A 14,514-nucleotide genomic window follows, 5' to 3' on the forward strand; every position below is an offset into this window, starting at 1 on the left:
TTCTAGAACCACAGAGAGGGCACTTTCCTCTCTTCTTTGCCTTTCCTTGTTTTCAAAGTCTAAGGCCTCTGCTGGGTTTGGGTCTGGGGTGGGAAGAAAGACAAAGAGCTCTTAGAAGCCATCCCAGGCTTCCAACCCGCCTCCTGTCCCCGCTGCCTTACAGAAGCCGGGCCCAGGGAGCTGGGTCAGCCAAGAGCCTCTCCCTTCAGGCGGCCACCTGCCGTGCTCAGGGGGGTGGGAGCCAGGTGCGCGTCTGGAGCAGCGGGCCCGGGCCCCAGTCTTCGCGTGGCTCTTTGGGTGCTTCCCACACTTCTATGGCCGGTGCCCAGAAAAACCCAACCCAAGCCAGTGTCTCCTCAGTGCCAATCTCAGGCTGATGGCCCATCTGGAGAATAGACTGCTGACACCTGCAGCTCTAGAATATGGCAGGTGGGTGTGGGAGCAAGACCACTGTAAGAGAAAGCCGTACTTAGTCCAGCACAGTTATGAAACTCTGGGGTGGGCCTGGCACTAGAGACTTAGAGGAGAAGAAGTCAGCTTTTGTTTTTAGTAGAAAACTTGGTGCAAGCACTAAAGCGTCCTGCTATTGGTAAACACACAGCTGAGTGTTGAGGGTATACCTGGGCGCTTCACGCAAGCAGTCTGTGGGCACCTGCCAGGCTGACTGGTAACCGGGCACTTCTGAGCCTAACACTGTGAGGACATAACTACACCAACCCCCACCTTAAAGCCAACATTCAACTGTGTGTATCTGAGATTCTCACACATCTCTCCTGTCATAAATTTAGCTCTGAAAATTCGTTATTTCCCTTCCCTCGCTTGGATAAATGGGAAGCGTTTTCTTCAAGATTTATTCTGATAAATTATCCTTGATAAACTCAGCTTAAACCCTGTTTCTACAAGGGTAATGTTTCACCTCTTCCCTCCCTCCTCTCCACTAAAAGAGTGCCCAGGCATTTTTCATGATTTTCACCTGTGAAAACACAAAGATGTTTGGTCTGGAGTAAAATCAGACGATTCAGCAGTTGAGCAAAGTACGACTGTGCCTTTTGTTTCCACGTTTCCTTCACCGGGCCTGTTGCTTCATTATCAGGTCAGAACTCTGGGAAGGTGGTGATGCCAAGCGGTCACTGCCCATTGCCTTCCTGTCTGGAGCCGGCCACAGGCATTCATGCGGCGGGGCAGGCAGTGCACGGAGCCCAGCGAGCCAAGCGGGCCGCCCTGCCAACCCACGCTGCCATGCAAAGCCCCCTCCTACACATGCCAAGGAACAGATGACAAGGACACCTGTGCAGGAAAGGAGGCTTGCTCATTATTTAACGTAGCGCCACACAGCACAGCTACTCTTTCGAGTTGTGTCAGATTAATCTTTTGAGATATTCTTAATTTTATCTTGTCCTTGTAATTGTCAGCATCAAACAAACAAACAGAAAGTATGGAACATCTACGCTTCTCCCCAAGACCCTGGGAAAACTGCCAAGTCCTTGTGCGCCAAAGTGTTCCCAGAGGCAAGGGCTGTTCACGGGGTCTCCCTGCCACAGAGGCCACCCCGAGGTCCCTCTCCGCAGGCTCGGCTTAGAAAGTAAAGGCTTTTGGAAAATGAAGCTGGAGCGGCCCTCCAGAATCAGAGGCTCGGAGGCCTTACCTAGTTTTACTTAGTGCTCCCGGAGATTTCTTTCTGACCCAATGTGATGCAAATACAAGTTTCAATAATTGCTGAAGACAAGCGAGTTTAATTAGAATTGTAAAAGTTAAGCCGTACTTCCTGTACTGGAGTGGCAGGGAAAAATCTTCACACGTTACATCTTGAACAGAATGGATAAATGTAGCAACAACTTAGAAGGCTGGTTAACAAAGTACAGTGTGGGCGGACATACTATGGAGTACTGTGCAGTCACAATCAAGGTGTATTTTCAGGATTAAAAAAAAATAACAAGAAATGGAAACAATACCAAATATTAGCATTGGTTTTCTTTATACGGCAGTGTTCTGAGTGATATACATTTTTCCTTATTTCTCCAAAATGAGAATGGATTGCTTTGGTAATTCAGAGAATTACCGAGGGGGCAGGGTAAGTTAAAAGCGTGGATCAGGGGAGCACTGAGGAACCAGAGCGATTCCTGTCTGTGGTGACCTGAAGGGACTGCTGCTGTCCCTGTCTTCTCCTGTGCATGCGCAGGACTAGGGCCCAGGTGAAAGGAAGCCTCCTTATAGATGGCCCCTGACATGAGGACTCAAATGTATGGGGAAACCCCAGGCACAGAGACACAGTTTCCCTTCCATGCCCTACACAATGTGGCAGGAATCTAGAATGGTATGGACTTCCAATTTCAAAAAAGATACAGTTAGGAGAGAAGACCCAAAAGCTGTCAAATAAATTCTGGACATGCAGATAACATCAACCTTTTAAAAAGACAAACTCTCACCTCTGTAGTTCTGACACCACTGAGGTAAGGTTAAGGCGCTTAAAATTTGACTCCAGGAAAACATAAAAACCATTTTCTATAATTCCTTGAATATTTTCAAATTTTCAACCCCTTCACAGTGTGTAGATGGTATGATTCTCCTTTGTTTTTCTTTACGAGGCTTGGCTGTGCCTGGAGGGGCAACAAAAGCCGGTTGCCCTGCAGATGGGGCCTGGGCTCCTCACCAGGTCCGTGGGGGTGGGAGGGTGGGGGCGGGGGGGGGGGGGGCGGGCGGGGTTGTGGCCTCTTCCACTTCTGGGATTAGATGTCAACTGCTATCTGCCCACCTGGTGTCCTTCCTGTAATATGACATAGACTTGCTTCTGAAATAGCACCATGAATTGGGCTGCTCTCTGACTTTCCCTAAAGCCATAATAAGATAAGGCTATTTAAAGAAGATAAAGAAGGCCTAGCTCACCATCATCTCCATTTAGCATCCTTCCATCAAGTTAGAAAGTTACACCCTGAGCAATTCCAAATATGAATATCATTACCCGCCCCCCCCCGCCCCCCAGCCCTTTCAGGCACGCCTTCCTGCAATTATTATTTAGTGTTGTGTTTTCCTCTTGAAGGAACAAAATAAAAGACCTGATGAAGAATACTGCTGTTTTCTTGCTGACCTATTATGTCCATGCATCAATGTCCCTTTCACGAAGGCATGAGCAAACCACGTGCCTTTCAGAATTTGAAACAGGAAAATAAGTTTGCCTCATGAAGGAGTAGTAAGTGTTACTTTGACCTACAATGAGAAGGGCATAAAATATCAGGTACATTGGAAAGGTGGAAGCTAAATTTAATGCTCAAGCCAATCACAAATTTGTCTCCTAGGCCTCTTGAGTTTTAGTTTATCCACCTTCAGGTAGAGTCTCCCTATGGCCAGCTGCCCTGACTCAACCAGTCCCTCTGTTTATTTTTGAAACAAGAAGGTGTGCATGATAAACAAAGGAGCGGTTCCGCAGGCTTTGGCTCCCACAGTGCTCACTGGGAGAGGCTGAGCAAAGCAGCAGATGCCTCTGCCATCCAGAGAGCCAGGAAGGCACTTAAAAGGCTTCAGGATAAAAGGTGGCCATGTGAGGATTGCTGTTATTACAGCGATGAAAGGAAAGCGACCTGCTTGCAGGCTTTGAAATTTCAAGTCAAATACAACCAACAGAACCCACAGTGCAAAATATGCACCTTAGAAAGCCTTCTGACAAAAGCCATTATTAAGCTCATCCCTGCAGCCCGGGCTTTAGTTCCTTTTGGAGAGGATGTGGGGCCCCGGGCCCAGGGGTGGTGCCCCTAGAGCTTAACTGCCTTGCTGTGAAACCGAAGAGGTTTTCCCTGATGGCAAAAGCGACCTCCCTCAGCTGCAGATGTCCTCACTACCCCCACAATGAAGAAGGCCGCATGGAGCTGGTCAGAGGGGACACTTGGTGCCCAAGGGGACCAAGCCGAGGCCACCAAGCGCCTGAGGCCAGACCCTCTCCAGGCGTCTTGGGAGTAGAGTTTGCTGTTACTTTCCAACTCACATTTCCAAACACCGCCCCCACCACCAGCCGCCCTCCCCATTTCACCGGACTGATTTTACAATGAAAAATCACCTTGTGAACATTCTGACTAGCTTCTCAGGTAAGGGGTCCTTTCCCTCTGGTCCTGCTAGAGGAAAGAATACCAGGGTTTGGAGAGATGGAAAGAAGACAGGATTTAGAATAAGAAGATTTGACTCTTGCTCACAGTATTCTCACAAATGCATACTCCGATCCTGACACGCACTGGCCTTATTGTGAACTCTAGTTCTCACTTTTATAGAAGAATCACAATATTTACTTGAACAGTTGTGAGCAGTAATTGCAAATGCGCACAGGAATTTGTCAGCTATGAACTGACACTTAGCTCCCTGATGTAACAGCACTCTCTGCAGATGGTGCTGGGTGCTCTGCTCCCCACTTAATTCGAGGTGGTGGGTCCCATGGCCTGTGGGGTCCTATGCGAGAGGGGAGAATACCAACCAGTCTCTCACTGAGTTCACCTTGCCTTTTTCTTGATCTAGTGAAGTCAGTAAATGGTTACTTCCATCTTCAAAATAGAAAATTTGACACGTGCAGACGCTCTAAGAGTTGCTTCCGTTTCCCCCTTAACTTTCATCCCACTCCTTCTCCAAGTATAAATCATGTTCAAGTACTAGGAACGACTTCACTATTTTTGTCTGCTTATCTTATGGAATCACAAGAGTGATTTGATAAATGTATATGTGAAAGTAATTTAAAATACTCTCAATAAATACAAAATGAAAATGCTAGGTGTTAGCAAAGTAATAATACCTGGTGCTAATTATAACTTGTATGTAAATGCTTAAAAAAAAAAAACACCTTGAAAAAATTCTCTAATACCTCATTACTTACTGCCAAATTTATCATCAAAAAATAACAAGAGTCAGCATTTTGAATTTATTTGTTTTAAGCATAAGAAAACAATAATGAAGGGGACCCCAAACTGTATTTGTCACAATGAATGGAAAATCCCACATCATGATGTCAAATCTCTGTTCTGATAGCAGAAAGGAAGACTAAATTGCAGTGTACCAGTTGTAGGAAATGGCTTCATTTCCTCCTCTGCATTGCTACCTAGTGCACAAGGTGTGTGCGAGGCCATCATAAAGATGCTTCTAGTTTGCGTGAGTTATGGAAATGCGGGAACAATTAAGAATCACGTAAAAAATTAAAGGTAACTGAACCATCAGAACTGAGATGGTGTGGGGTATGACGATGATGCTCTGTATTTCTTCTCGCCCAACTTTTACTTCTGTGTCTCTTTGTTTAAGCGGGGGCTTTCTAATTTGAGCTTATTAACCCTATAAAAATGAAAGAGTCTGAGTATTAGGAAAAGGGAAGGAAAACGGGTCCGTGTGTTCACTGAAGACTGACCACAAGTTGGGCTGCTGGGGTCTTCCTGAGCACAGTGTGTTCAGGCTTCGCAGTCCAGACCAAACGGTTCTGCCCTGTGTATGCTCAGGAGACAATCAAGTAAGAGCCCCTGCTTGGGGGACAAAAAGGATGTGGGTGGCTATGTGCTAAGCCAGGTATCCAGGTATTGGAAACTCTCCCCGCTGCATTCCAGTTTTAACTCACCTATGATGAAGCAGAGAACACTGAGGACGTTTGAGGAAATAAACGATATGTTGAAAAAATGCAAGGACAGATTGCCTAGAGCAGTGGTCGGCAAACTCATTAGTCAACAGAGCCAAATATCTGAAATTTCTTTTGAGAGCCACATTTTTTAAACTTAAACTATATAGGTAGGTACATTGTTGTTAACTTAATTAGGGTGCTCCTAAGCTGGCCTTTGCTAAAAACATCCTCGATCTAATTGAGGTATGTTTGCTGAGGCCGACCCCTTCCAACTCTCCCATCCACACTCGTCTTGTATACTTGTTTCAGATAGACGAGTGTGGATGGGAGAGTTGGAAGGGGTCGACCTCAGCGAATGCACCTCAAAACAATGTACCTCCCCTGTGCTGCGTATCCCGCGGCCCGCCTGCGCTGCGTCTCCCGGCCCAACCGACTGACGCCTCCCACTTCTTCTAACTCCACTTCTTCAAAATAGACTCGCCCAGGCCGAAAACCGACTTCTGCGCATGGGCCACGAAGTTTTAATCGCACTGTATGTGTGCGCCCGCACGTGGTATTTTGTGGAAGAGCCACACTCAAGGGGCCAAAGAGCCGCATGTGGCTGGCGAGCCGCGGTTTGCTGACCACGGGCCTAGAGTCAAATCCCAATTCTGTTGCTTACCAGAGCTTTGTGGCCTTGGGCAAGGTACTTAACTTATCTGTGCCTCAGTTTCCTCCCTTATAAAATGGGGACCATCGTATGCCTACCCCATGGAGTTGCTGTGAGAACTTAATGCTTGTAACGTACCTGGTACAGTGCCTGGCATGTAGTAAGTTCTAGATAAATGTGTCTGTTCCTGTCATTTTTATTATTAAAATGTATGTCAGTAATATGAACTGGACCCCAAATTGAATGTACTGGAGCTGAGCAAAGGAAGAGTCCTAGAGCTCTGAGACCTAGAATGATGCAGGTTTCTGCTTTACTGCCACGGCTGCGCTGCCTGGAATGGCTGCTGAGGATGGAGTCTCCTGTTGGAGAGCCCGCTTTTCAGGTGATTGTGCCCCGATCTCTGACCTGCTGTTGCATTACTGCTGATTCACAGCTCAACTCGTGGTAAATGAACAAAATATTTCAAAGCAAGCATGCAATTAGTGTTCATTTCAGTAATAACTCTCACAATTTTAAGATGCACATTTCAGAATGCTGCAAGCATTTGGCTTTGAGAGGTTTAAATGCGGACGCGGGGCAGACCAGGCAAAGTACAGGCTCTCCGTTTAGTGGTCGACACGGATTAGAATGCCACACGCAGTTGAGTGAAAAGGCAGGAGGTGAGATGCGACTCAATGCAGAGAAAAGAAAAGTACTAACTCGCTGAGATGATTCAATTTTCATCAAGTACCTTTGAATGTCAAGTTCTGCCTGGAGAGAGATCAGCATGCACTGCAAAGCCTGTGTATCAGGAGAAAAAGAAAAAAATAGAAAAGAGAAAGGGTGAAAACATGAAGAGAAAAAGAACAGGTTGACCAAAGGGACCATCTATTTGTTCCTGATAAAAATGTAGCACAGTTAACTCTTTCTCTCCCCTACAGAAAGAAAGAATGGTGACAGTTCCATCTTTAAGTTTTAAAGAGAAACGGTAAAAGGCTTGATTGGCAATGAGTTTTCCCTAAAATATCTGCCACAAGCCCATCTAAATTCACCTTGTCATTTCAGAACATGTCACATGATTGGCCTATTGTCCTGAGGTTGTCCCAAGGCTGCAGGGGAATTACCAAAGCCAGAGTGAAATACCAGGCCTAATGCAGGCCGGTGGCGAGCCCCAGCCTGCCAGCCTGATTGGCACTGGCCACTGGGCCACTGGCTACTGGGCTGGTTCTCCAAAGATGGGCCTGCGGGTGCAGCGCTCTGTGCTGTGGTTGGCCACGCAGGATGACAACTTGCTCACCATCAGACCCACTGTGAATACTTACAGGAACAGAGATCAGCATTAGGACTCAGGGAACGTATTCTGAACCTGAACCTGGCTGGCTCTGGAGTATGCTGTCAGTTTACCATGATTATTATGCCAGTATTTAAACATTATTCACAACAGTCAAAAGGTAGAAGCAATTCAGCAAATGAGGAAATAAAAAAGTGTGGTATCTATAATAATAAAAGCATAATATGCTAATTGGACCAGATGACCTTCTGGACGAAGCCCGGGCTGCAAGAGAAGCCTTGGTCCCGGGTGCCTGCCAGTGGCCAGAGGGAAGCCGGTGCTGGCAGCTGGGGGAAGGAAGGCCTACTCTTGCACGAATTTCGTGCATCAGGCCTCTAGTATACATATAATGGAGTATTATTCAGCCTTAAAAAATCCTTAAAAAGGAATCCTGTCACGTTACAACATAAAGTGAAATAAGCAGTCACAAAAAGACAAAGACTAAATGAGGTACCTACAGTAGTCAATTCACAGTGATAGAAATAGAAGGGATGATGCCAGAAGCTGGGAGTGGAGGGGGATGGGGAATTGTTGTTTAATGTGCATAGTTTCAATATAGCAAAATAAGAAGAGTTCTGGAGAACAATGTAAATGTACTTAACACTAATGAATTGTGTACACTTAAAAAATGTTAAGATGTATATTTTACCACAATTAAAATGTCATGTATATTTTACCACAATTAAAAAGAAAGAGAAAACAGTTAGCCAATGAGGTGTCATGGTTTGGCAGCTCACTTTATATATTACTGCACAGGCACACAGAGGCACAGGCACACCTCGGAGATGTTGCGGGTGTGATTCTAGACCACCACAATAAAGCGAATATTGAAACAAAGTGAGTCACGCAAACTTTTTGGTTTCTCAGTATATATAAAAGTTATGTTTATGCAATGTTGTGTGTAATAATATTATGTCTAAAAAAATGTAATACCTTAATTAGAAAGTACTTTATTGGTAAAAATGCTATCACTAAAATGTAAATGCTAAAAATCCCAGGGCTGTCACAAACCTTCAATTTGCAAAAAACACAGTATCTATGAAGCGTAATAAAGCAAAACACACTAAAATGAGGGATGCCTATATCCATGTGGATAACTAAGATATATGAAGCCTCTAAATACCAGCTTAATTGAATTACATAATATCCATGATCCATTCCATTAATGTGTACATGTACATATATATATATATATATGTGTATTTCTGGAAAAAAAATTATATTATTGGTAACTTAGTCTCACACATATTAGGTCACAATTATCCACGACAAAAAGAACATCTGAATAAAAACGATTATATCCAAAAGACCAAAAGCACAAAGACAGGTCTCCAGACAAGAACTGTTCTAAAATACTCTACCCAGAATGCACTTAAAGGTTAAAGAAGGGGAAAGAACTCAAAGGAACTTTTAAGGGAAGAGGGGAGTGACAGAATTAGAATGATTAGCTTAAACTGACCTCAGAAAAGCCCTTTTCAAGGTGAACATATTCTTGATGGAAAGGTGAGGGTTGCTGTAGGGCCCTCTGGTTCTCCTGCCCGAAGTTTACAGGCTTCATCAGCTAAGAAAGAAATATCCCAAAGTACAAATAATAGAAGCCCTGAGGAGGTTCATGATAAATAAAAGTGTAAGATAAAATCAGGGTGATAGATTTGAAGAGCTGCTATGTACATAAAAGGGAAAAAAGGGAACCAAAAATCAGAGTTTCCATAACAAGGAGATGGGGAGTAACATGGGCTGAGGGTAGAGAACCCAGGAGACACACAGCCCAGCACAGAGATGCGGAGATGGGAGTGGGCGGAGGGAACCAGTGCCCTGCTGACAAGGAGGCTGCCAGCGGGCCAGAGACCCCAACCTCCCTCTGCAGGCCATGGGCAGCTGAGGAACCTGCAACAAGAAGAGAATACCTGGGCTAAGGGGACGAGGAAAGTCACTGAAGTACTTTATACTTTAGATCAGAATCATCTGAAATTCAAGAAAGTAGGGGCAAGAGGTCAAAGGCTTCCAACTTTGGAGCAAATCCCAACTCCACTGGTTGCATCTTTTCCTGCCTTTGCTGACTGAGGTCAAGGAAGCAGAAGCAGGAACAGTCCCCCTGGCTTCCGAGCTGCAAGGACCCAGGGGTGCGGGAGAGAGACCGGTGGTCCTTGTCAGAAGACGCAATGGAGAGAAAGCTCCAGAACCAGAGGCCACTGGAGCGGTAGCCTCCATAATGACAGATACATTTTCTCAGGATTACAAAATTAAACTCACAGAAAACATTTCCACTTCTCAGCAGGCTCCATCTGTGTGGAAATGTTTTGAGCCCTATAGGTTTTGAGCTCTAGAGTAAGAAAGCAGAGGGGGAAAAAAACGATTTTATTAGGCCACTCACATACTCTTGTTAAATCAAGTGTGTAGAACTTAGAAGCCTGATTTATGAGTTTGACTATAAACTAGAAAATTGTTCCTAAAAAAAAAAAAAAAATTAGAGTGGGTGGGAAAGGAGCTGAGCATCTTCAAGCCATTTCAGAGAATTGTAATGACGACCGAGTACTTTATCAACATAACAAGGTTACATCGAGATTCAGGGAAAACACAAGACTCACCGCCTTAAGGAAATGGCTGGAGTGTCAAAAATAATAATGCCGTAAAAATTAAGCGGAAAGACTCCTAATAAGTCCAATGACTATTATAGGAAGACAATGGCAAAGAGAAACTACAGATGCTGGGGTTATACTGAAGGTTATTTGAGATTTCTCTGACAGGTTCAGTGTGGCATTAAGGAAAGGGGGTTCAGAAGTTTATTTTCTAAGAATAAATATAATGTTGATGAGCCTGAGAAGAGCTGATTGAAAACAGCAAATATGAGGTAAGTGCCTAATGCACAGATGAGGCAGGGAAACGCAAAAATGAACAATAAACACACAGCAGTTGTAACAGTGAATGATGAGTGATACTTAGGTACTTATAGTTTTTCTATTGCTACATCTGTTTCTGAGTTTTAAATAATGAAAATAATTGTATCCTATCTAATAAAAGAGAAACATGGTAATTGGCATACGACCGCTACCCTTCCCATTGGATAATCAGAAAAATATACAAATTAACGGCCAGCCAAGATGGTGGCCGGCAGCCAGGCAGCTTGAAACTAACATGAGGCTTGCTTGCTTCAGTGACGGAGGACTCCAACATTCCCCGCCTGCCGCTGCAGGCCTCTGAGCTGCAACTCTAAGCAACTATGTAACAAATATAGAAGCTAAACAAAACCCCAGAAACCAGCTTTAGTCCGCCAGGCTTCAGCCAGCAGGATCGCAACATTGTAAGCAAAGGCCAGAAACCTACTCTCAGCAGCGGAGGCCTAAGAGCTGGAGCCAAGACTCAAAGCTAAAGCTGGCCCAGAATAAAAAAAAAAGAAAAGAAAAAAAGGAGCGGTTGGGAGCTTCAGTCACTCCCAGCCTGAAAACAGCCCTCGGCCCCTCACCCACACTGGCCAGGCACCCCAGTGGGGACCCCCACCCTGAAGGATGTGTGACCAGCTGCAAACAGCCATCATCCCCTCACCCAGGCTGGCCAGGCACCCCAGTGGGGACCCCCACCCTGATCCAGGACATCCTTCAGGGCAAACCAGCTGGCACCCACCCGTGCACCAGGCCTCTACCCTATATAGTAAAAGGGTAATATGCCTCCCAGCACCGGGATCAGCAGAGCCGCGAGGCCTTCCGGCACCGGGATCAGCGTGACAGGGGGCAGCGCCCAAACCCCCTGATCACCCTGCGGCTCTGTGTGTGACAGGGGGCGGGGCCACAACCTCTCTATCCACCTTGTTCTGTTCGTGACAGGGGAAGGCGCCCCAACCCCCTGATCAGCCCTGCTCTGTGCCTGATAGGGGGGAGCTCCCCAGCCCCCTGATCGCCCTGCGGCTCTGTGTGTGACAGGGTGCGGCACCCCAACCACCTGATCGGCCCTGCTCTGTGTGTGACAGGGTGCGGCACCCCAACCCCCCCCCCCCCACGGGCCCTGCTCTGTGTGTGACGGGGTAGAGCCATAACCTCCCCATCGGCCCTGCCCTGAGTGTGAGAGTGGCGGCGCCCCAACCCCCTGATGGGCCCTGCTCTGTGCATGACAGGGTATAGAGCCCCAACCCTCCTGATGGGCCCTGCTCTGTGAGTGACAGGGGGCAGTGCCCCAACCCCCTGATTGGCCCTGCTCTGTGCGTGACAGGGGGTGGCGCCTCAACCTCCCCATCGACCCTGCTCTGTGCATGACAGGGGGCGGCACCCCAACTCCCCAATCGGCCCTGCTCTGAGCCTGACCAGGGGCTGCACCTAGGGATTGGGCCTGCCCTCTGCCACCCGGGAGCAGGCCTAAGCCAACAGGTCATTATCTCCTGAGGGGTCCCAGACTGCGAGAGGGCACAGGCTGGGCTGAGTGACCCCCCTCACCCCCAGTGCACAAATTTTTGTGCACCAGGCCTCTAGTCCTATATAATAAAAGAGTAATATGCAAATTAACCATCACTCCCTCACTCCATCACAAAGATGGCGGCAGCCATGGAGCTGGAGCAAGCGGGAGGTTTGGTTGCCCCTGGTGATGGAGGAAGCCAAGCTTCCTGCCTGCCCTGGCCGGCCTTGAGATCCACTCAAGGCTACAAAGTTTCAATTATAGAAGATAAATAAATCCCAGATACCTGCTTCCAGCCCATGGCCATGGCCAGCCTGAACACGGCCCTCAGCCCCTCACCCAGGCTGGCCACACCCCCATGGGGTGAGGGTCCCTGCTGGGGGGCTTTACCAGCCTGAAAATAGCCATCAGCCCCTCAACCAGGCTGGCCAGGCACCCCAGCGGGACCCCCACCCTGATCCAGGACACCCTTCAGGGCAAACCAGCTGGCCCCCATCTGTGTACCAGGCCTCTATCCTATATAAAAAATGGGTAATATGCAAATTGACCCTGACAGCAGAATGACTGGGAACAACTGGTCACTATGACACACACTGACCACCAGGGGCAGATGCTCAATGCAGGAGCTGCCCCCTGGTGGTCAGTGCGCTCCCACAGGGGGAGTTTTGCTCAGCCACAAGCCAGGCTGATGGCTGCCAGCACAGCTGTGGTGGCGGGAGCCTCTCTCACCTCCTCAGCAGCGCTAAGGATATCTGACTACAGCTTAGGCCTGCTCCCCGCTGGCAAGTGGACATCCCCCGAGGGCTGCTGGGCTGCCAGAGGGAAGTCTGACTGCCAGCTTAGGCCCGTTCCCCTGGGGAGTGGGCCTAAGCCAGCAAGTGGACATCCCCCGAGGGGTCCCAGACTGCAAGAGGGCACAGGCTGGGCTGAGAGACCCCTCCGAGTGCACTTTGTGCACTGGGCCTCTAGTCTATATATATAAAAGGCTAAGTGACCACCCGACTATCCAGTACATATGACCTGCACTGACCACCAGGGGGCAGACGCTCAGCATGGTGAATTGGCAGCGGTGGTTCTCAGGTGATCCACCCTGGAACCAGAGAAGAGGGAGCCCAATTCCTCGTGGGGCAGCGCAATTCCACCTTCAGCCATGGGTGCACAAATCCGTGCACTGGGCCGCTAGTAATAATATTAAGAGTATCAATAAAGATGGCAAAAGTCAAATGTAGGTCTCTCATAAGCAACAATGAGAGATCAAGTTTAAAGGATGTTAGAGATTGCTAAAATTTAAAAACTCACAAAAGGTTCGGTTTTGTTCACAAATTGAAGATTTTCTGATATCACTTTACTTCTAGTCAACTTTTGACTACCTGGGATAGGTTTGAGACTAATTGTGGTTAAAGAAAATATATTCATGAAAAAATTACAAGATCTAGTGAAATCATGTTTATATTAGGAGTCCTGTAAAGTCTGTAATTACACAATAATCATTGGTCGTCTAGCATTTCTTCTTCTAACATGAAGCCCTAATTGACAGAGACTAAACTTAGGTTTTTATTCATGTTTCCAAATTTATTTCCTTTTCCTCCTCTATTACCGTTGTGAAACCCCGTCTCCATCCTGCCCCCTCCCCGCCCCCCCCAAAAAAAAGAGACACTAAGAAGGGATCCGGGGAACTAACTGGGCTCAAATAAAAAAAAAAGCAGAAGCCCAGCAGTCATTTCTGCACATGGACCTCTCATGCAAACGGTACTTCACAGAGAAGCCTCTGCACTAACCTGCCGGCCTGCACTGTGTTTGTACATCTGAGTCAGTCCTTATGAAGGAGTTCTTGGAGTCCTACATCAACAGCAAGACTGAGGCTTTCCCATCCAATTGGAGCTGAGCTGCACAGCTCGGACCCAGCAGATCTGCTCTATTCTGACCAATTAGCAACAGGGACGGGGACTTCTGTCTCTATGAGCCAGTTCCCCTCTGGCTGCAGTAGTGCACTTTGGGAGGGGCGTGGGAGAGGGTGAGAGCAGGGCTGCCTGGCTCTGGGGCAGCCTCGCAGCAGTGAAATGGCCTGCTGCAGCACCACTGAGCTGTTCCAGGCAGTGCTGTTTTCACAGCCATGCTGTATTACAGTTGAGCTGTTTGCACTAAATAACATTTCTTTCTTCATTGCACCCCAAATTGGGGATTTCTGTTGGTGTTTGAATTGGTGTCAATGACCGTCAGTTGACACTTCAACTTTGTTCTATGGAGAATTGTCAGTATTAGTTTCCACCGAGTTCAAGATTCAAGGAATGCAGAGTGCTATTTTTTAAAAAATATATTTTATTGATTTTTTACAGAGAGGAAGGGAGAGAGATAGAGAGTTAGAAACATCGATGAGAGAGAAACATCGATCAGCTACCTTGTGCCCGCAACCCAGGTACATGCCCTTGACCGGAATCGAACCTGGGACCTTTCAGTCCGCAGGCCGACGCTCTATCCACTGAGCCAAACCGGTTTCAGCCAGAGTGCTATTTTTATCAAATTTCTTAACACCTATCATCTTCCTGCTTCTGAAATCACATAACAGGTATTTAATTTTTTAAAAAATATATTTTATTG

General features: G+C 47.0%; 1 protein-coding gene across 9 annotated transcripts in view; it reads right to left on the reverse strand.

Annotated features, from left to right (window-relative positions):
- The window catches only part of KIAA1217 (KIAA1217 ortholog), a 307,889-nt gene that overhangs the window by 159,159 nt on the left and 134,216 nt on the right, over nucleotides 1–14,514 (reverse strand). For 5 of the 9 annotated variants that reach the window (XM_036345037.1, XM_036345036.1, XM_036345034.1 and 2 more), the window contains exon 3: nucleotides 6,924–7,004. The exons of the other annotated variants lie outside the window; for them this stretch is intronic. In XM_036345037.1, coding sequence (XP_036200930.1) covers nucleotides 6,924–7,004 — 81 coding nt within the window. The remainder of the gene's footprint in view (nucleotides 1–6,923; nucleotides 7,005–14,514) is intronic. 9 annotated transcript variants of the gene reach the window in all.

The sequence above is a fragment of the Myotis myotis genome, unplaced genomic scaffold (assembly GCF_014108235.1).
Source record: "Myotis myotis isolate mMyoMyo1 unplaced genomic scaffold, mMyoMyo1.p scaffold_m19_p_1, whole genome shotgun sequence".
Taxonomy (NCBI): domain Eukaryota; kingdom Metazoa; phylum Chordata; class Mammalia; order Chiroptera; family Vespertilionidae; genus Myotis; species Myotis myotis.